Below are 22158 nucleotides of genomic sequence, written 5' to 3' on the forward strand. Positions count from 1 at the left end.
GTAGAAGCCCATTGTGGCTCAGCCCCAGCCCCAGCCGTGAGTCGGCAGGTCTGCCCGTGGAGGCCAAGGGTCAGGTTAGACCACAGCTGATGGTGTGTTGCCAGCACCAGGCCAAGGGGCCTGGGCTTGGAGCTGGGAGACCTTTCCATTTCCTGGTGTTTTACTACCTCCTAACAGATGCTCCTCCCTCTTCTAACTGCAGGGGCGGTCACCTGCCTCCAGCCACACGTGGGCAGCGACTCTAAATGAAAAACGTGTTGCTGGTGGTGGGACTGTGTGACCCGTCTGTCCACATAGCTCTTCGGAGCTCCCTGTGGCTTCTCACGTCTGCACTGGGCCGTCCTTCTGATTGAATTAACGTGTAAATGCCCTAGCGTTCCTCTGACCCGAACCAGGCCTTGTAGATTGCTGGGAGGGGCGGTGAGGGCCTCCCTGTTTCCGTGCTCTCTCTCGTGACTGCCCACCTCCGCCGGAGCACACTCGCATCAGATAGAGTTTAGTGGGATCTTGGGGGATAACATTTGCTGTGTTTTAGTTGTGTGATTTTGGTTGGTATTTTAGTCCCGTGGCAAAGAGAGCTCATTCACACAATTCTGGTCATCTTAAAGATACAGTTTAAATGAAAACAGGTTTAAAAGTTAAGTGTGTTTTTTTTAACTAGTGAATTAACAAGGCAAAAGTAGGTAACTCAGTAGGGAGCTTTTGACTCCATGAATGTAATCTAAAGAGTAAAGTTTTTGTATAGGCAAGTGTATTTTTAATTGTGTGTGTGTGTGTGTGTGTGTGTGTGTGTGAAAGAGAGAGAGAGAGACACACACACACACACACGTGTGTGCAGATGGAGTCCTGGAGCTGCCACAACAAATGACCACAAACCAGCGGCTTAAAACGACGGGAAGTGTTCCCTCACGGCGGTGGGGCCGGGGGTCTCCGTGCAGGTGGACGGGGTTGGTCCTCCCAGGCTCTGAGGGAGAATCCATTCCGTGTCTTTCTCCTCGCTTCCCGGGTGCCAGCATCTCTCGGTGCCCTTGGTGTGTACGCACCTCACTCCAGTCTCGGCCTCAGTCACCAGGGGGCCTTGTGTCTGTGTCCAAATGTCCCCCTTCTCACCAGGACACCAGCCCTCGAGGTAGGGCCACCCTCCTCGAATAGGACATCATCTTAACTTGGTCCCATCTGCAGACCCTGTTTCTAAGTAAGGTTACATCAGGGGTTTGGACCGGAACGGAACTTTTTTGTGATAAAATTCAACCCGCACTGCGTGCTCACCATACGCGTGCAGAGTTCGGACAAGCTGCTCTCACCACTGTGGCGTTGCCCCGTTACCTCTCGGTGGCCAGGCCTTGCTGCCCTCTCACTGCTGGTCCCCTGAAGGTCGCACGCACTTGGTTCCTTTACATGTGACCTTCACGCCTCTGATGGGATTTCACAGCTGCCACTCACTCCTTGGCCATTAGTCCCCTATTCGTGGCTGCTAATTAGAATTGTGAGTGGCGTTTGGCATGTAATCCGAGTTTCTACCTCACGTGCTTAATATTCACCCTGTTCCAGCCACTCAGCTTCTAACTCTCTCCCTCGAAAGAGGAACGGGAATTTGAACCAGGACCCCCCTGAGACACTTCGCCCCGGCAGGCCAGGAGGCTGTGTCCCTGTCCCAGGAACATCTCTCTGTAGTTCCTCTTCTGGCAGAGCTCCAGCCGCTGCCTCCCTGTGGGTGGGGAAGGGGGAGGGCCCACTTGCTCCCTGGTGGGTTGAGCGGAAGGTTTAAGGTTGGTAGTGACAAACTTAAGAATGTCCGTAGAGCTTCCTTCCTGTGGTTATAGAGTTAACTGCTGTCGGCCATTTTTGCAAGGAGCCCTGGGCTGTGAAGTGGGTAAAGTGCCAGGATGAAGTCAGACCGGTCGAGAAACGTCTTCATTCAGTTCTGGAGCAAACCCTCCCCGGTGTGGGCGTGGTGGGCGAGGCCCGGAGCGAGGCCCGGAGCGAGGCCCGGAGCGAGGTCAGTGGGGTCGCTGCTGCAGCCGGGGCCACAGGAAGGCTTTGCGGAGGGCCTTTCGCCAGGTCTGACCGAGGAGCGGTCGTCCCTGACGTTCCTGGCCCTGTGAGCTGGACCCAGCAGGATTCCTTCCGCAGTGAATGGCTCTTCAGCTTCTCGGAGGCTCTTCACCAGCTCACATTTGTGAGCAGAAACCTCTCTCCCAGGCCCTGGCAGCCCCGAAGCTGCCTAGGCCCGAGGCCAGCAGGTGCCTGGCTGAGAGCCTGGGAGCAGGGACGTGCCAGCGTGAAGGCTGCGGTGGCACCTCCTCTCACCTCCAGGAGGCGGTCCTTCATCCCACAGTGACCTGTCCCTCTCATTCCGATTCCTTCCAGCAGTGACCACACAGAGGAGGCAGCACTTGGAGCTTCCTATGTGCCCCCCCCAAAACACACACACACACACACACACACACACACTCACACACAAACACACACACACACACATACACACACACTCACACACAAACACACACACACACACTCACACTCACACACAAACACACACACACAAACATACACACTCACACACAAACACACTCACACACACTCACACACAAACACACTCACACGCAAACACACACACACACACTCACACACAAAAACACTCACACACAAACACACACCCACTCACACACAAACACACACACACATACACACACTCACACACAAAAACACACACACACACAAACACACACATACACACTCACACACAAAAACACTCACACAGAAACACACTCACACACACTCACACACAAAAACACTCACACACAAACACACACACACACACTCACACACAAAAACACTCACACACAAACACACACACACTCACACACACACACCCACTCACACACAAACACACACACAAACACACCAAAAAAGGAAAACACTACCCTACAGCTGGGAATCTCAGCCCTGCACCACTCATTTGACAAATATCACAGACTGAGAGAGTCAAAAGGGTGCAGGCAAGCAGTGAAAGCTGGGTCTTTCACGCGGAGCGGAGTGGAGAGGAGGGAGCAGACGCCAGTGTCCTTCCCAGATGGGAGAAGCCCGGGAAGTTCTCCCTGCGGAGTGACTGGGGACAGTTAAGGGGAAACCCCAATGTCCACTATTTGGGAAAAGTTTTAGGGGAAAATGAAATGTGAGATGCTAAGACTAATTATTACTGTCAGGTAAGGAGAGAACATGGAAGAATCAATAACAGAGCCCTCGTTCTGTAAGGGTTTTCCCAGAGGAGCTCTGCACGTCCGGGCGAGCAGTCGCTGCACGGGGACGTGTCCCCGCGGTGCCTGTGGTTGCTGCCCGGACATGGCGCACGCCCATAGCCGTCATTACACAGACACCTGCTTGTCACTCGTGAGAAGGCGGGATGTGTCCGGGTGCTGGTCTGTGCCGTGTCTGAGGTTCGAACGGTCAGCGTGGAGCTGCCAGCCTCCCAGGTTCCCGGAAGGTGGGTTCCGGTTTCCACAGCGTGTGCAGGACTCTGCCACACCCACGTGCTCGTCTCTCAGTGAGTGTGTAACACACTTGCCGGGGCACGCTGGTCGTTCCTGCGATACAGGTTCAGAAACACTTGTGCAGCTGTTTTCAAAATCCCCGCGTCCTGTGGGGACAGGCCTCCCAGACACGGCTGGAGCCCGCTCAGGGCTGGGAGGGAAGGTGCCCTGGGCCGGCAGCATTGCATCTGTCACCAGGGCCCCGCTTCCTTGCCGCTAAAGCGATGCAGGACCGGTGGCTCTTCCCTGGAAGGCGTGTGATCGGCAGATTCAGATCTTTCTGCCTTTTAGGAAAATGCCTTTTCCTTTCTCTCTGAGGAGTCTGTCAGTTCTTTTGTTGGGCGTTTGTTGGCAGAAATGCCATCTATCCTTTCGCGAGGTACGTTTTTCTGTCTTCCTGGGAGTTGACTGCTCTCTAAATACTTTATTTTTTGTCTTTTTCATCTCGCTGTGTTTGTTTCAAGCCATTTCTCCGTGTTAGAAACTCAGTTTCTAGCAGTGTCTCCTCTGTTCCTTTTCCACATTTTATTTCTTCCTTGCAAAGTGGGTTCAGTCCTTGTTGTGGAGCAGAAAGGGCCCAGCCACCGGTGCTGCGGAGCCAAACACGAGAGAGACACGGAGAACCACGGTGAGAAACCTTGGCCGTTTTATTGGGAACGGTGCCACCCAGGAGAGTGGGAGCTGATGCGCCAAAGCCCGGCATCCAATGGCGCGTAGGGGATGGATTCTGTGGGCAAAGGCACCAGGCTCCAGGGTTAGGGATCCAGGGGGTGCTGGGAGCTGACCGTGGGAGGCGAGGGCGTTATGAGTTATTTCTTCAGGTCTGAGGACGCTCCCAGGCCCCTCTGTCTGGTTTTGTGGGAAAGTAGCCAGAGGGTCATTCCACCTGAGGGCTCAGGAGCTGGAACAGAACTCAGGAGAAGGTGTGATCCTTGGCCTGCGGAGGTCTGACCTGGGACATCAGTCAGGTCTGGTGCTGTCCTCTGCTGCCCCGGTGGTTGCTGGGTATCGGAGTGGGGGGCTAGGTCTCTGAGGGGGTTGAGAGAATTCCCAAAGCTAGGATTCAAAGCCAAAGTGAATCAAAGTCATAAGGACCCTCAGTTTCCTCCTTAGTTCTAGAGTTTTCCATCTCCTGTGGTTTCAAGCTCTCATCCCTGGACTCCTTGCCTTTCTGAATGCCCTTCCTTAAGTGCAGTTCGGGAGGGAGCACTCGAAGGGGTTTCCTTCTGCCTTGTGGGCTTTGTTTTCCTCTCCATTGGTTGTTCTGCTGGCTCCCTCCCACCCGTCTTCCCCCCACTGACCTCCTATCACCCCCTGCACCCCCATTCCCTCCTTAGTTCTGTGCACGATGTCCTCCCATTTCTCCAGCTTCCTCCTCCTCGGGCGTCAGCCCAGGCCTCTGCTGAGACGGATGCTTCTCGGCTCTGCTCAGGGACACGAGCACCGCTCAGGGTCACCCACACGGTCTGGGGCCACCGGCACCTCAGGGTGGCTGCCGGGAAGGGATGGTTTCTCTCCCTCAGTCCCTGTCAGACATGGGGTGTGGGGAGCTCCCCAACATCCGGTTTCCTGTGCAGGAGGAGGGGCTGGAGGAGGAGGGATGGGCCACTCTGCCCACATTCCCCTTTGCCAGCTGTCAGTCACCTGCTGGGGGGTGCTTGGGCCACACACCTGGGGCTGGGCGTTGCTTCCTGAGTTACATTTAAAATGCCTCCGTGTGCCCTCCCTGTGCTGTCTGCTGGACAACTTAGTTTCTTCCCTCCACACGGGGGGCTGTGTGGCTGTGAGACTAGGCGCCCGTGCACCAGCTCTGGACTCCTCCTCTCTTTCTCAGGCCAGAGTTTGCTGCCTTCCTTTTGGGAAGCTGCACCCCCTTTCTCGGTGGATGATGCCGTTTCTTCCTTCCTTCCCCATCTCCTTTATGCTTTGCTTAGATGGGGGTTAATGAAGCCCTCGGAGACCCTGGCCTGCTCAGGAAGTCCCCACGCCACCACATAGCAGTCACCACACATTAGATCCCTCCTGTGAGTGTAGCTTATGGAGTCACTTAAAAAAAAAAATCAATGTAAGATTAAAAAAAAAAAAAATTGGCAGAGGAATTGAAACCTGATTCAGTTAAGTTTTATACACTAAAATGTTAGCAATAAAATTTCCCCCCCGGGGTAAAAATAACATGCGGCCCAACATTTCTCTTAAATGTCACCAAACGAACTGTCTCCAGAATCTCAGTGTTCATCAGTTACCATTTCAGTGTATTTGTCAAAGCTGAAAGAGTAAAATTAATTTTTTTTAAAAAAATTTCTGGCACATTTGTAATTAAGATTTTTTAATATTCTCTTAGAGAAATGAAAGAGATTCTTGGTTCTTTTCAATGTAGCCCTCTCATTCCACTTATCTGAAACAATTAGGAAGCGATGCATTTTGCAGGCATTCTTGCTATTTCACCATGGGGCTGAGTCAGGAAGAAGAACGTTCTAGGCAAACGTTGGAAATGTTTTCGTGGACGGGAATCTGACCTGTGAGGTAGGAGACTCAGTGCCGAGGCCTGTGTGCACCTGAGGGAAGGACCGCGGCTGGTTGACCCCATCTGGTCAGAGAGAGGCTAGAAGGATGCTCCTCCCATTTTTATGGAAAAGGGAAATAGTACTAGAGTTTGAAAAGCAAGGCAGATTTTCATTCCTTGTTTTTGCATGGAAAAGTAAAGTTGAATGGTTACAAAAGTGCAGTAAAGTGACAGGCGGGTGAATTTCTTTATTCTTCCCTAAGCACAGGGCGAGCTAGGAGCTGGAGGCCGCCAGCCCGCTGCTGAGCTGAGTGGAGGAGGGAAAAGACGGGCCCTGTGTTCTCCAGGTCACCCTCGGGGCGCTGGGCGGCCGCGGGCAGGCCGTGGGGCTCCAGCCGGGCTGGGCTGTGCAGGGAGCACAGGAGCCGAGGCAGCGGCAGTGCGCGTGGGTGGACCTGCCCTTCCCGGCTGCGAGGGGCCCGGACCTCGGCTTGAGTCCTCGGTCTGTGTGGTCTGCCCGCGAGATCCGGGAGGGGATGGCAGCCCGGGTGACGGGGAAGAAATGCAAACTAGCGAAGGCTCGCTGTTATCACATCCCTCTCTGTTGCTTGCAGAACGTTCATGATACGTTCGTAGCTTTCAGTCCAATTAGCCAGAACGGTAGAAGCAGAAATGTCAAACGTCTGTGGCAGTGTTTACTCCAAGCTCTCCCCCTCTTTGGAATAGGAAAATTCCGTCTGCTCCTTCCCCCCCCGAAAGCAGAATGACAACACAGATGGGGCGCCGGTGCCTCCTTGCAGACGCCCCTCCGACAGGGCTCCGTGCAGCTCTGCCGTCTGCCGCAAGCTCCGGGGGCTGGGGACCCGCCGCGCCCTTCCCTCCAGCCTCCCAGCCTCCACACCGGCTCCCTGGACAGTAACCCTGGAACTTTTAGGGTAATTGGTTACGGCAGATTGTAAGGCACACCCTCAATGTAAGCCTTTCTAAACGAGGTTTCTGTCCTTCCTGTGTGTGGTCACGGCACACGTGTGTCCGCAGCCCCCTTCTTGGTGGTGTGTCCGGTTTCACCCGTCACCCACGTGGGGAAGAAATGCAGACCAGGCTCACGTCACAGGCGAGCTCAGGGGCATCCAGGGTGAGCAGGGCAGTCTTCTGGGAACCCCGACAGCTTGCCTCTGGGTGAAGCAGAAATGCAGCACTCTGAGCGTGAGGTGGGGTTCAGACAGGGCGCTCGGTTCTCAGGGAGGCGAGCGAGCGGCCTCCGCGGTCCAGGGCAGCTCGGTTCTGTCCAGCACTCTCCTCTGCCTGCTCGCCCCCGGTGACCTCACCGCGCCTCCGGCAGGATTAACCTCAGTGAAAGGGGCCTCCCTTGTCCCTTCTCACCGAGATGCCATCACCGGCCTCGCTCCCTGCCCACCTGCACGCAGGTGTGTGAGCCAGACGTGCCGGCGTCTGCTGGAGCGGAGGTCAGGGGGACGCTTTCTAACGCACGGGCCCTGAAGCCACTTAGTCTCAGGCAGTGGTATGTGGCCGTCGGAGCAGTGGAACGCCATGATGTAACAGGGTGGGCCTGGGCCCGGCTGCGCCTGTATGCCGGGAATACAACGTCCAGCGCAAGAGCCGGCAGGGAGGCACCTGGAGCCTGGGTTATAAACAGGCAGGTGTCAGATCTGCCTCAAAAACGAAACTGCACGTCAGGTCGCGTGGTGCCCTCTAAGATCACTTCCGCTGGTGGAAGTGATCGGTGGGCTGGGTGAGACCAGGGCTTGAGTTAAAAATGCCGGCAGTGGTGCCCTGCCTGCGGAGGGCCGCCTGGCGCCTGCCGGCTCCCCGGAGACTCCCCCTCTGTGGCTCTGAGCTTGTAAGTTCTCTCCCTCTCTGGCGAGACCATGTTCCTCCAGCGCCCAGCTGCCACGTTCAGGGGAGCCGGCTGCAGTCTCACCTGTCACAGCAGTAGCTTTTCCTGCTCACATTCTTACTGCCCCACAGCCTGGGTGCTGAAGCACCAGCTGAGTTTTACCTAATTACTGAACCTTGGGGTTCATGGCAAATGCATATGAGTATTTCCTTTCCTCCCCTCCCCTCCCCTCCCTCCCTCCCCTCCCCTCCCCTCCCCTCCCCTCCCCTCCCCTCCCCTCCCCTCCCCTCCCCTCCCTCCCTCCTTCCCTTTCTCCCTCCCTCCCTTCCTGAAAAAAATTATACAAGCCATTTGCAAGTGGCTAATGTCTGTGAGTGTAAAATATTGAAAAGATACGCTGTATCTTTCAGGGAGGGTGGTAAAGAGGTGCTTTTAGAATTGGAAGGGGCCTTACAGATGTTAAAAGAAGAAAAAGAAAAAAAGAATGACCTCTCTTTAGAGAGGCGAAGAAATTTAGGTCTGAAGTTCTTGGCGGAAGGTTGCAAAGCCAGAGACCATAGCAACCACAAGGGGAGAGAAAGAGAGAGACAGAGGGTGAGGGGGGGGCGGGGGGAGCATGAGAGCGCGTCCTGGTGAATGCATAGAGGGAGAGCAGAAACTTGTAATCAATTGGAGTATAGTTTCCCCGGGGCTGCTGTGACCAAGTACCACCGGCTGGGGGCGCTAAACATGCTATTGTAGTAAGTGTATCCTCTCAGTCCTGGAGGCCAGAAGCCCAGGAGCTAGGAGTGGGCAGCACCAGGGTCCTTGCAGAGCTGGTCCAGCATCAGGGTCTCGTGGCTGTGACGCCGGGGTGTGGGGTGGGGGCTTCTGTCCTGTGCCAGGTCTTCGTAGCTCATTCTGTAGTTACAACAGCCTAGCCAGGAGGCGTGCCATCTCCTTTCCCCTCGAGGAGCCAGCAGCGATGTGGCGGTCTGCGCAGGTGCTGGTCTGCATCCAGGTGCGGACAGTCTGCTCCACCCCTCCGATGTGCCTTATTCCACTCCCCTGGGCATTCTTGCCCCGTGACAGGGAAGGAGTGCACCCTGAGGGTCTGTGCCTCCTCTGGATGCTGGAAGTTGTCTTTGGCTTTTCTTATTGAGCAAACCAACCCCAGGAGAGCAAGTGTTTTCTCTGTCATGCGGTGCCTGGCAAGGTGTGTGGGAGTGGAGGCGTGTGCCTCTCGGGTGCTGGAGTGGCCCAGCCCCCCACAGACCCTGGACCCTGGGGTGGAAGGACCCTCATTGGGCCACCGGCCGAGCGAAATGTGGCCCCGGGCGGCAGAGGACCTGGGCGCGGGCTCTGGGTCGGTGGGAGGGCCTGCCAGCTGGCTCTCCAGCGTGCGGTTCCTGGGGTTTCGGTGCAGTTTCTGGAAGGAAGGAGCTGCAGGTGCAGCAGGACTGATGTGTTCCTCGCTCAGAAACAGAATCCAGCCAAAACCGGTTTGGCTCAGTGGTAGAGCGTCGGTCTGCAGACTGAAAGGTCCCAGGTTCGATTCCGGTCAAGGGCATGTACATTGGTTGCGGGCACATCCCCGGTAGGGGGTGTGCAGGAGGCAGCTTGTCGATGTTTCTCTCTCATCGACGTTTCTGGCTCTCTATCTTTCTCCCTTGCTCTCTGTAAAAAATCGATAAAATATGCAAGAAAATAAAATAATGTTTAAAAAAAAGAAAGAAAGAAAAAGAAACAGAATCCAGAGCCGGCGAGGGTCGCCTGGAGCGGACTTGCTTGGAGGCTCAGAAGGGGGGTGCAGAGGGACCAGGGACCCAGAGAGGCGGTTCTCCCGCTGTCCAGGGGGGCGCCTGGCAACCCAGCCCGGGGCGGTGCTGGGAGATGCTGGTGGCAATGGCGTGCCCCCCACCTGGGCATTCAAGGGGCCCAGATGTTAGGGACAGCCCTTGCCACTTCTGTGTGTGCACCTCGGCTCACCACCCCCTCCCCCCAGCAGGGGTTCCCAAGGCTCCTCACTAACCCGCGTAGCCCTAACCCTCTGTCCACCGCTGCTCTGCTGTCTGCGTGCGGAGCTGCCGTCAGTAGCTGCTGTCTAACCGTGTGTAACAGTCGGCACCCCTCACCCGTGAAGTGTGACTGCGAAGCACCATCCCCGTGATGTTCTGTGTTCCCACCAAGAACTGGGTTTCTCTTGAGGAGAATGCAGGTCCTCGGCCCTCCGATTTGTCCGCACGTGGTGCAGGCGGCGCCCGGGAGGCCTCGCAGATTCGTTTGTTTGGCACCCTGCACGCGCGCGCGGAGGACGATTTCAGCGCGCTCTCCCGAACTCTGCACCCGCGCCCCCGGCGGGCGAGGAGCCCTGGGTTTACGCACAAAGCCTGCACTCAGACTCCAGCCCCTCGGCCCGCGTCATTCCAGCAGAAACGAACGAGGGTCCTTTATGATAAACACCTAAACCTGAGTTCAGTTCGTTCAAAACCCGGTGGTTGCTGGAGGCAGATCGAAAGCCTCCCCTAGAGGCTCAGAGCTGCCTCCAGGGCGGTAGCCCAGAGTGTATTTGTCCACAAGCGAAGCCCACGCCTGCCCCCCCCCCCCCCGCGCGCTCCCCGCTCCGTCTTTCTTGCATAACGAGGTGTTCTGTGTGTGTGGCAGGTGGCAGATTCAAGAAAGAGATTGTTGTTGACGGACAGAGCTATCTGCTGCTGATTAGAGATGAAGGGGGCCCCCCCGAGGCACAGGTGAGTATTACATGCCGGTGGCTCACTGGCCCTTCACCTGTTTCTGGCTGCCGTTCTGATTCCGGGAGTTGGAACTGGACTGAGAAATCTGTCCGGTGAGCTCAGGAGAAGGGGACAGAGAGGCCCGTGAGAATGTCTTCTGCGATGGAGGTTCTTCTCACCTCTGAGGCACTCATTTCTGTTCTTCCTTCAGATCAGATCCCGGAGCGGGGCTCAGGCTGTGCAGCCAGGGGTCACTCTCCGCGGTGCTAAGAAGGGAGGCAGAGCACACTGTGTGCCAACCTGGCGGCGCTGTCGTTTGACCTCTGGGAACTTCTGTGCTCTCCGCCACCCCCACCGAGTCAGGCCCCTGGCAACCCTGGTGCAGGCGGGAAGCTCTTTGAACGCTGGGCGTCACAGAAATAAGAAAGCCCGTGCGTGTGTGGGACGCCTCCTTCTCCCGTTTACTTCGCGTCCAGTGTAGCGTTTTACTTACATACTTTATGAGCCGAGCACATGCTGGGGGCCGAATCTGGTCACTGGGGGGAATGCCCGCCTGGGTCAGCTCTAGCTCTCCAGGTGCCCGGGGAGGCTGCCCGCGCATTCCCGTCCGATGCCCCGGGGCGCCGCCCGAGGCCGGACCTGGTGAAAGGGCGCAGCCCCCGGTGTTCTGCCTGCTGGCGGCGCCGGCACCGGGGTGGGGAGGACCGGGACCCCTGAGGTCTCCGTCTTCGCCTCTGGCCACGAGAATGTGTCCACTCGGTTTCCCCAGGGACCAGTCCTCAAATGAGGTCACGCTTCCTTCAGAAACCTTAGCCTAGAAGCTGACCCTAAAGGTTTCTACTTTGGGGGATATCCCCATGGAGCCTTTCGAAGTTATGGCCAGAGTTTTGTACAAAAGGGGGCAGCGTGTACGTGAGTATTCAAGGGGGAAAGCCGTCCCCGGGCTCCCTTCCCCAGGCTGTGTTTGCTGTGTGAGCACGGGTTCCTTCCGTGGCTTCACGGCGTGTACATCGTCTGCCCGCTGACCACGGCGGCGTGGGTGGACTCCCGAGGCTGTGGCCACTAGCAGCCCCGGAGGGTGGTGTGCAAACTGCTCTCTTTGGGGTAGTTGGTGGGATGTCCTGGAACAGCGCCACCTGCTGGTGCTGGGCAGTCAGGACACACCTGCAGAGAATGGGGCGTGATCTGCACTTCCTCTGCAGGGAGGTCCAGACAGTGGCGCCTGAGGTCTTTGGGGGTGAGGCTGGTCCCAGGAACTTGAGGCACTGAGGTGCTCCTGCTCTACCCCCTTTCACACAGGGAAAGGGAAATGCTCTCAAGGTAGAGAAGGGAGGGGGTGACTGTCCAATCCTGGGGTGCCCTCAGGCCTCAGGATTCTTTGTTCCTAAGGTCTTGTTCTCACTTAATTTTGTATTTATTATTTGAAGATGATGACATGGTGCAGACCCAGCCCTTCCTCCCCCTGCATCTCCTCACTCAACTCCTCTGCCCCCTGCCCTTCTTCTCTCCCTAGTTTGCCATGTGGGTGGACGCTGTCATATTTGTCTTCAGCCTGGAGGATGAGATCAGCTTCCAGACGGTTTACCACTATTACAGCCGGATGGCCAGCTACCGGAGCACGAGCGAGATCCCGCTGGTGCTGGTGGGGACCCAGGGTGAGTGGCGTTGGCGCGCAGGTCGCGGTTGAAGCTTTGGGGCAGTGGCGCTGGCCGCTGGGACTCGGTTGGCTGAGCATCATCCCGTGTACCAAAAGGTCACAGTTTCGGTTTCCGGTCGAGGCACATGCCCAGGTTGTGGGTTTGATCCCCAGTAGGGACATGCAGGAGGCAGCCAGTTGATGTTTCTCTCTCTCCTGCTCCCTCTCTCTCTAACCTCTAAAAAAATATTTAAAACAATAAGGATTTCTGCAGTGGAGCGATGAGCGGATTCATGATCTGTGTGTTTGGTGTGGAGCAGTTTCAAAGTGGATTAAAGAAGAAATAATTTCCTGCTGAAGGCTCACTTTTTACAGATTTCATGGAGAGCACACCTTAGCCCTGCTCTTTTCTTTTTTTTTTAAGCATATTTTTATTGGCAGTTGGTCAAATAAGCAAAACCTTCAGAGGGGGAAGAGTTAACCTAAAACCAAATAGGAAGAGAGATTCTTTAGCATAGAGTGCCCTCTAGTGGTCAACAGGAAACAGGGCATGCCAGTGAAAAGTCCTTGGTCTGTTATGTACAGAATTGGCATATTGGATGGCTTGACAGTTCTTAACGTTTTAGGGTGAGTAGCTCACCTAAAGCAGATCCTGCTTAAAGCTCCTTAAAGAGGAAGCGATTCATTTCCAATAAGTGCCCCTTCCTGCAGCGTGCGCAGGGTATTTCTGAGCAAAGTCAGGCTCTGTGGGCCTCGCCTCACCAGCTGCCTGAGGGCATTGTCGGGTTGAAGACCCACGTGCCTTTTTGCTGGAGGCTCACTGGACAGGGAGTGGGTGAGCTTTCAGTGAGGCCAAAGGTTCTATTAAATGAGTGGTGTGTTACCTCACAGGTCAGTGTTCGCGGTGTCAGGAGCAGAGGGGAGTGTCTGAGCCCCAGCAGCTGGAGGTTGGGGGGTGGAAGAAGATGAGTTAAGTTCCTTCCTTCAGGGTACCCGGGCTGCTATGGGGCTCGGTCGGCATGGGAGGAGACTGGAGAATGGGTCCTCTCTCTGGGACAGTTGGGGCATGTGGATGCTCACTTCTGGATGAGGGGACTGTGACGTTTGCTAAACTGGTCCGTTTTGAAGGCTTGCAGATTAAATTGGTCTGAGGGAGAAGCAGGAGCTATAAAAAGATGCAGTTACAAATGAACGGAAACGGGAGAGCATTGCCCTGCAGTGCTGGGGGGGAGGGGGGAGGCGGCCAGGCCCCTTTCTGTTAGTGACAGCACATCTCGGAAGACAAAAAGGAGTTCCCTGCCCTCCTCATCCTCACCCCACCCCGTCTCACTCGGCTCCCAGCAGCAATGCCCTGCATTGGTCTCATTCCTCATCTTTATTACTTCCTGCCTCCCTCCCCAGCTGGCCTGGCTACCCCCGTGGGCCTGCTGTGTAAACGGGGGTGTCAGTGCCTGCACTGGGGTGACCAGACTCCCCCGGAGGCTCCGAGGGCTGTGCTGGGTGTGCAGGATGCTTTCAGCACGAGCTTTGTGCATCAGCAGGCCACCTGCAGGCTGCAGCCCTGGGGTTCTCCCTGCGTAAGCTCTTTTCCTCGGGGGCCGCCCTTAACTCCTGCTCCGTCTCTTGGTCTTTCTGGGCAGTCTTTTACTCCACTTCAGACGCAGGATCCCCTGAAACAGACTTCAACCAGTGACCACTAGTCTAGTGTGTGTGAGATGATGATTGTGGGGGTGGACTGTGTTCTAAAAACTCCAGGATCGGAAAAGAATCCCGTCCCTGCAGGTGTGGCGCAGGTCTTGGCTTCTCTGTGGCCTGAGGCTGTGGCAGGAATGGCCGCCCCGTGTGGTCACCGTATCGCCTTCCGCGTCTGTCTGTTCCAGATGCCATCAGTTCCACCAACCCCCGCGTCATCGACGACTGCCGGGCGCGGAAGCTCTCCAGCGACCTGAAGCGGTGCACGTACTACGAGACGTGCGCCACGTACGGCCTGAACGTGGAGAGGGTCTTCCAGGACGGTGAGTCCCCGCCGCGCGCACAGTAGGCCCACGTCCACGCCGGCAGGGTCCTCTGACATGTGGGCCCCGGGGGCGGGCAGAGCTCCCAGTTCCCATGACGCCGGTCTGTGCTGCTCAGAGTGCCGCCTCCGGGGATGGGACCAAACCCCTCTGCAGCAGTCCTGCAGCCGGTTCTGTGTCACATGGGGATGGAACGCTTCTCGAGCTGTTATTTGTGCACACGGTGGCCACATCTACACAATGGTCACTGTTACACGGTGGTCACAGTTACACGTGACCGTTTCTTCTGCCCGTGGTTCACGTTCCTAATTCAAGCCCATCTCTTTAAAAGGTTTAGATAGTTCATGTCAGTCTTTGAAGAGAATGAGCTGAAAGAAATGAGTCCCAATTTGGGCAAAAAGAAAAAAAAAAAAAATCACACACCCGGGCTCAGGGTGGGGGCTGTGTGACGTGTAGGAATTGTCTCTTTGACTTGGTTCATTGTCCAACTCCTGCCTTCAGGGACAGCCGCAGGTCAGAGAGGACGCTGTTCCCTCTGCGGGAGGGAGCGTGCGGTCCCCGAGGGGGTGACCGCTCACAAGATAAGTGTAAGGCACTTGTGAGGTGGGAGAGGGGCGGATGGCAGGAGGGAAGGGTGGTCTGTAGCCTGGAGGTTCCAGAAGGTCGGGGGCAAGGTGGCTGACTCAAGGTTGAAGACTGAGAGAAAGATGTTCCCATCATTTGTCCTATATTTTTTTTCTTCTTTTTAATATTGATTTCAGAGAGAGGAAGGGAGAGGAATAGAAACATCAATGATGAGAGAGAGTCATTGACGAGCTGCCTCCTGCACCCCCCCTCCTGGAGATGGAACCCACAACCCTGGCATGTGCTTTGACTGGGGATCGAACCGTGGCCTCCTGGTTCATAGGTCTACCTACGCTCAACCACGGAGCAACACCGGTCAGGCCATCCGTCCCGTTCCAGATGGCACTCCTGGGAAACAAACCCGGGGCCCCTCTCTTCTGGTTTAAATCCTCTGTTGCAGCCCACGCCCTGTGGTGCCCTGGGGCTGGGGCAGAGCGGGCAGCCACGCAGGGTGTCTTTAGCAGCTGCCCGAGCCGCCCAGAGGCACAGAGGCCTCGTTCGGCACCGCCCTGGGGGAGGCCTGCTAATATTAGTAAAATTGGTGGCAACTTCCCCCAAACCGGATTGTATGCTTTTCTTTCCAATGTCCAAATTAGTTTTCAGATGAAATTGAAGGAATACCACTCGGTAGCATTTTATTAAATTTCGAAGCTCGAGTTCATCCTCAGGCCATTCCCAGGGGCCTGCTGTGGGGAGAGAGCCCCCAGTTAAAACCTGTGGCCGCACCTGCAGGGCCGCGCTGCACTGGTGGCTCCGAGAAGGCCAGCCAGCCTGGGAAGCACCCGGCACGGAGGCACGTGGGCTTCTTCAGGGTCTGAGGGTCTCACAGGCAGGTCACTGTTCACATCGAGGAACCCGCACCCCCTGAAGTTCAGGTGAAATGTCAGAGAAGGGTCCCCATGAGGCCCAGGGCCAGATCCAGCCAGCTGCCTGCTTCCGTCAACAGACTTCTCTCTGAATCTTCGGTCGGCTGCCTCCTGCACACCCCACACTGGGGATGGAGCCCGCAATCCGGGCATGTGCCCTGACCAGGAATGGAGCCGTGACTTTTGGTTCCTAGGTCAATGCTCAACCACTGAGCCATGCTGGCCACGCAGTACGTTTTAAAAATAAAATTGAGGTTACTTAGCACATTTCATATGGTAATTATATAACATACATGCATATGTGTGTGTGTGTGTGTGTGTGTGTGTGTGTGTATATATATATATATATATATTTTTTTTTTTTTTTTTTTTTTTAACTAAACCATGGACTGTGTAATTGTTAGTGGTCAAAGTAGCTGGTAACCGAGTGGGGACCATCCTCAGCATTTCACATCATTAACAGGAACTGTCCATTTTCATCCTCAAGGAGAAAACTTATAAAGTTTAGAGTTAGACATCGAGGCTCAGGAAAGTTACGTTGTTTGACCAAAGGTGCTCCGCCTGGATTGGATCCAGATTTGGGGCCCTGAGCCTGGAGCCTTAACCGTGTAGTCATTAGTGGACACAGCCCGGGCCCGGCCACCGAGGGGAGGCCTGGGCAGGGGAAGGCCCGGGCGCTGGCTCACTGGCCACCTGCAGACTCTGAGTCCGTGGGTCTCTCCATGGACTCTCTGGCCTCCCATATGCCCTGGCACTTACTTCTATTTATTCACATTTTATGTGTTTGCGTTGCAGAGAAAAAATGTATTATTCCTATGGAACATTGGGCTTATCAATAGAAGAAGGAAGCAGGCCAGGGTGTTACCTATTCAAGCCCAGCCACCTGCAGGCGGAGAGCCCTGTCGGCTGGCCACCCGGTTTGTTTTTTAAGTGGCCAGGAACTTGATTCTGTGCCTCTTTAATCTTTGACTTCCTGTGTCCTGAAACAGAAAGTAAATTGTGAAAATAATAGGAAAACAGAACATCTGTTTCCTGTGCTTCGTTCCTGTGGCAGTCAAATGGCTGTTGGTAGGTGAGTCAGGAGGAAGGTCCTCTGTTAGCAGGAGGCATGTCAGGAGGCAGGGAAGTAGGTTGGTTGGTTCGTTCGTTCATTCATTCATTCATTCATTCATTCCCAATTTGAGCACCAGCCTTCCAGCCTCTACTTAGGGATGGAGATACAATGGGAAGCATGGTCGGGCCCTGCCTTGGTGACGTGGAAACCCCGTAGGGGACCAACCTGCAACAGTCACCCAGGACTATAGACCGCCCCCTGGTCGAAAGGGGAGTGCTGGCCGGGGCTGGTGGTACACAGGCCCCTGGGGGCATCGCGTGCTCCATCTGGGAGGAGGGTGGTGGGCTCTGGCCGTGGTACCTGCGGGACTTTAGTTCCTGCAGCTGGGTCTCGGAAATTGTGAGTTAATTAAGTCTTTTCCCGTGCCGTTAACCTGCCAGTGCCCTGTCTACAACCTGCTCTGCCGTGAGTGACCGTACGTGGGTGTGCAGTGAGTGTGGTGACCTGTCGCTGTGTCCTCCCCTCATTCTGTCTGAGGAGGAGGGAGAGGCCCTATTTTTGTTTGTTATGACATTTTATTGAAGATACTCAGGCATCCCCCTTTGTTCTGGGGGTATTTTTTTTTTTTACCAAATGTTTGACTATAGTGTCTGACTTCCGTGTGACAGTTTAATAAAGATCCTGGATAAGGAGGACTGGTTTCCTCTCATACAGAATGAGCACAGCCAGTTGGTGCACAGTTTGTTAAATTTCTGACGAAGGATACTGTAAACCCCCTCCCTCCCTCCCTCCCTCCTTCCCTCCCTTTCCCAGAGGGAGCTAATACAGACTTATCTGAATTGCAAACAGTTTCATTTTATGTGTGGATTATTCTATTGTGCATCCCATTGTGAGCTGTTTTGTATGCAGAAGTTAACACTCTCGTATGTATATTTTAAAATTCTAGTCATTTGTTAAATCCCAAGTCAAAGCATCCTATTAAAGAGGGCACTAAAGCTTTAATCTGTGACCCTCCGAGCTTGAGCTTGTATTCACTGGATGGTAAGAACACAGTACATGCAAAATTTTGCTCTGACAATAATGTTAGAACAGGTCAAGCAACATTGGAGTAAGCCTCTCTGGCCTCGTAGCTGGGGTAGTTGGAGTGTCAACCTGTGTATCAAAGGGCTGTGGGTTCGATTCCCAGTCAGGGCACATACCTGAGTTGAGAGTTCAATACCCATGGGGGTATGTACAGGAGGAGGCAGCTGATCGATGTTTCTCTCTCTCTCTCTCTCTCTCTCTCTCTCACTCTCTCTCTCTCTCTCTCAAATCAATAAGCATATCCTCAGGTAAGGATTAAAAAAAACACACCAGAAAACCAATATCTACATAAATTACAGATTACTATGTGTCCCCTTAATTCTCCACAAAACTGTAGGTTTCAGTCACTGGTTTGTCAGGGATAACTGGATAGGCTGGCGATCTCCTATGGGAGACCTTTCTGTCTCAGGTACACGGGTGGGAGCTGGGCCGTGGCATTCAAAGGGCCCTGTCTGCGGAAGGCTGATGCTGTGTGCGTGGTGCTGGTGGGTGGGCGTCCCCGACACTCCTCCCGTCCTAGGCCCTTGGCCGGCTCTTCACGTGCTGCAGTTCACCTTCTGGGAAGCACTTTCTCAGGAAGCCACTCACCCTGCCTGAGGACAGCTCACCCGGGCAGGGACCGCCCGTGCTGGGGGTCGAGCCCGGAGAGGTCTCGTGGCTTACTTGCTGAAGATCACATGGTATTTGCCCGAGGTCATGCAGTGCATCAGGAGCCTGGTTAGCTTTCCATCCTCTGCTTCCGCAGATTGAAACCCGGATGTACAAAGAGTCTCAGCTCACACACACCATCCGCAGTGCTGGGTCCTCATTACAGTGTCCAGGACGAGGTGGCTGTGCCGAGGAGCCCAGTGTGTGCAGCCTAATTGCGTGTGTGAGCACCTCGCTAAGTGGAAGCCTCTCCCGGATTTCTCCCTAGGCCTCGCGTGCTCGAGTGCTGCCTGCTGACAATGCAGCCTTTTGTCTGTGCTGGCCGGGGGTCTGTCAGTCACCCACCCCGTCCATTCTCTCCTGGGCCCGGCTTCATTGTAAGGGTTGGGGTGGCCTGTTTCGTTATTTGCTTTTGTTGCTCTCGTGTTGTTGTTTTTCTCTTCATTGTGTTAGAGATTAGATTGGAGCCAATTTATTTTTATATTTGCACTTGTGTATTTTTCCCCCCAAAGGCGTGCTTCTAAAAATCAGATTTTTCATGTTTAAAAGTGTGTACATTGGGCATTTCACATATGCTGGAAAGTGAGCCAGTGAGCCCAGTGTCTGTTATACATTTTTAAATTTTATTTTATTTTTGCTGTGAAAAGCTTTGTTGTTTCATTTGGTCCAGTGCGTGGGAGAGGGCTTCAGGGTGGTTAAAAGATGGGAGAAGCTCAGGCCAAAGCCAGACACGGGGGATGCAGAGGGGCCCCTCACAGGCCTCTGGGCTCCACAGGCTCCTAGTCCTGCTGGAGGGTGAGCCTTTCGAAGACACCCCCGCCCAGCCCAGCCTGGGGCCCATCTTCTTGATGAGTTTGACCTCTTCACCCAGGAAGTGGTTCTCCAGGGAGTCACAGATGAGGGTCTGCGGGTAGGAACCAGGGCCGGCAGCTCCAAAAGGGCCTGGCTCAGGCTCCTCTCCACGGCCAGGGCGGCTCCCATGGCGTCCCGAGTTTGCCCACTCATCCCGGGAGGCTTCCTGGGAGGGAATGCGGCCACCACGCTGGTTCTGCAGCTTTAGGAGATGCTCAGCGCCCTCTGCTTCTTCTCCGCCCACTCGCGGAAGAAGTGGTCCACACCCTGGAGATCTAGCCCGTCTCCATGGAGGACAGAGAAGCGCAGAGAGGGAGGTGTGGGGGGCCTGCAGAGGCAGCCTCCATCTCGGGGGGAAGAATTCTGACGAATTCGGGAGCTCATGGTTGTTCAGAAATAAGGAGTTAAGGTAGGAAAAAAAAAAAAAAAAAAAAAGGTGTGTTGGCTGGTCCCCGAGGTGGTTCTGCAGGTGGTGATGGGATGAGATGCAGGAGAGTGGCCGAGGCTGGAAGAAGGGGTGTCCCTGGGTCTGTCCCGTCCGAACACTGTTGAAGCAAGAGACAGATCTGGGACCGCCGAGCTGCTACCTTCCATGTTTGTGTCATTTGTCATCATGACGAGTGTGACCATCGCAGCTCAGGGACTTTGATGGAATCCTGTCGTCCTCAGGAGCCCGATGCGCAGCCTGGAGACAGGTTCTCCGAGACGTTGCTTCCTGACGTCACATCACACCGCTGGTGCCCGGCCAGCGTGTCCCTTCCTACCACTGTCCGTCCGTGCTCATTACGTGCCCCTGTCCACAGCTCGGCCTCTGAGCTTGAAAAGTCACGCATGTGGGACTCACACAGACAGGCAGTTGGAATGATGGGTAACAGGCTCTGCTGCTTAACTCACATTTCATGGAGGGAGTTAATATTTCAGCGCTTTCTTTCTTTTTTTAAAATATATTTTATTGATTTTTTACAGAGAAGAAGAGAGAGGGATAGAGTTAGAAACATCGATGAGAGAGAATCATCGATCAGTTGCCTCTTGCACACCCCCTACTGGGGATGTGCCCGCAACCGAGGTACATGCCCTTGACCGGAATCGAACCTGGGACCCTTCAGTCTGCAAGCTGACGCTCTATCCACTGAGCCAAACCGGTTTCGGCTATTTCAGCACTTTCTGAGAACAATACTGATCCAAGGCCCGAGTAGCGCCTGGGTAGAGCTGCTAATGGTGGGGGGAAGGAGACTCGGCCTGTTCCCTGAAGTTCACTGGTGGAGTCCGTGAGGTGCCCGTGACCCCGGCCGGGCGGCGGCCCCGATGTCGTCAGTAACCTCGGTGTCGCTGGCCGTTGTCGCCTGCTGGCTTCTGACAAGGTCGAATGCCATGAAGTGAGGTCTGCAGGCTGCCGCCAACAAGCCCCTCTGCCTGTGGCTCCGGCTCAGGTGGACCGCGACCTGTCGGGTGTCCACCAGGCAGGCTTCCCGAGAGGGAGGGGGTGCTTCCTGAGGAAGGATGGGAGGCCCGGCGGGCTTTCTGTGTGTGCTGGGCCCTGGGCTGTGTTCGGTGGGAGAGAGCATGACTGATTTATAGCGATGATGTTTATAAAACAGGATGTCGGTGCCCTCGTTACTGTGCATTCCCAAATTCCCTTTATATCTTGACCTGAGAAGCTTGACCTGTAATGGGGTTAAATCACAAAGTAAAACGATGACTTTATACCAGAACTAAAATGTAAACGTTTGGTGTAGGAAGCCATATTTTCAGAGGGTTAAAAAAAAAGGGGGGGGGGGAGGGGGCAAAAGACGATCGAGTTAATTTTTTTGTTTAATTAGTTTGAGTTCAGCCCTAACCAGTTGGCTCAGTGGATAGAGCGTCGCCCTGCAGACTGAAGGGTCCCAGGTTCGATTCTGGTCAAGGGCATGTACCTCAGTTGTCCACGCATTGCCAGTAGGGGGTCTGCAGGAGGCAGCTGATCAATGTTTCTCTCTCATCGATGTTTTTAACTCTCTGTCCCTATCCCTTCCTCTCAGGGAAAAAAAAAATCAATAAAATATATTTAACAAAAAAATGGTTTGAGTTAAATTCTTACCGTTGGGGAGCTGCCAACACACGTTACCACTGTGTCGAGCACCTGGCACATACACCTGTGCCCGGACTCTTCAGACACGTAGCACGTGGGGAGCGGAGCAACCACAGCCGCCTTTCTGGGCTGATGTTGGAATTGGTGTGTGGTGGTGGCCTGGCCGTGGTCCAGGTGGTTTCAGTATCATAAATTTGTCACAAGTGAGAAACCAGCCTGTTCCTTCATCGGAGGCCTTTGTCCGGAAGTTGCCCCTTTAAGACTTTATTTCTTGTCCTTTGAACTGCTTGGTGGACCCAGAGGCTGGACTTGCAAAAGACGAATTAGCTCCTCAGGATATCAGTTGATTTGCTTAAAATTACATCCAAAATGCACCCTTCTAAGTAAAGGGGTTACCTACGTGATCCGTGGTTTGTGCTCCACAGCCTGCAGCTGCTGCCTCAGCAGTGACGGGATCATCGCTCACTAGTGCATGACCCTGTGGAACAGTGGTCGGCAAACGCATGAGTCCGCAGAGCCAAATATCAGCAGTACAACGATTGCAGTTTTCTTTGAGAGCCAAATTTTTTAAACTTCTCACGCCACTTCTTCAAAATAGACTCGCCCAGGCCGTGGTATTTTGTGGAAGAGCCACACTCAAGGGGCCAAAGAGCCGCCTGTGTCTCTCGAGCCGTGGTTTGCCGACCACGCACAGCTGGAGAAGGAAC

At 54.7% G+C, this 22158-nt stretch overlaps 1 protein-coding gene across 11 annotated transcripts in view; it reads left to right on the forward strand.

The window, feature by feature from the left end:
• Nucleotides 1-22158, forward strand: part of AGAP1 (ArfGAP with GTPase domain, ankyrin repeat and PH domain 1) — a 396133-nt gene that overhangs the window by 145267 nt on the left and 228708 nt on the right. For 10 of the 11 annotated variants that reach the window (XM_036420716.2, XM_036420719.2, XM_036420717.2 and 7 more), the window contains 3 exons: nucleotides 10538-10623; nucleotides 12119-12260; nucleotides 14122-14256. The exons of the other annotated variant lie outside the window; for it this stretch is intronic. In XM_036420716.2, the coding sequence (XP_036276609.1) occupies nucleotides 10538-10623; nucleotides 12119-12260; nucleotides 14122-14256 (363 nt within the window). The remainder of the gene's footprint in view (nucleotides 1-10537; nucleotides 10624-12118; nucleotides 12261-14121; nucleotides 14257-22158) is intronic. 11 annotated transcript variants of the gene reach the window in all.

Source organism: Pipistrellus kuhlii, unplaced genomic scaffold (assembly GCF_014108245.1).
Source record: "Pipistrellus kuhlii isolate mPipKuh1 unplaced genomic scaffold, mPipKuh1.p scaffold_m20_p_7, whole genome shotgun sequence".
In the NCBI taxonomy this organism is placed as follows: domain Eukaryota; kingdom Metazoa; phylum Chordata; class Mammalia; order Chiroptera; family Vespertilionidae; genus Pipistrellus; species Pipistrellus kuhlii.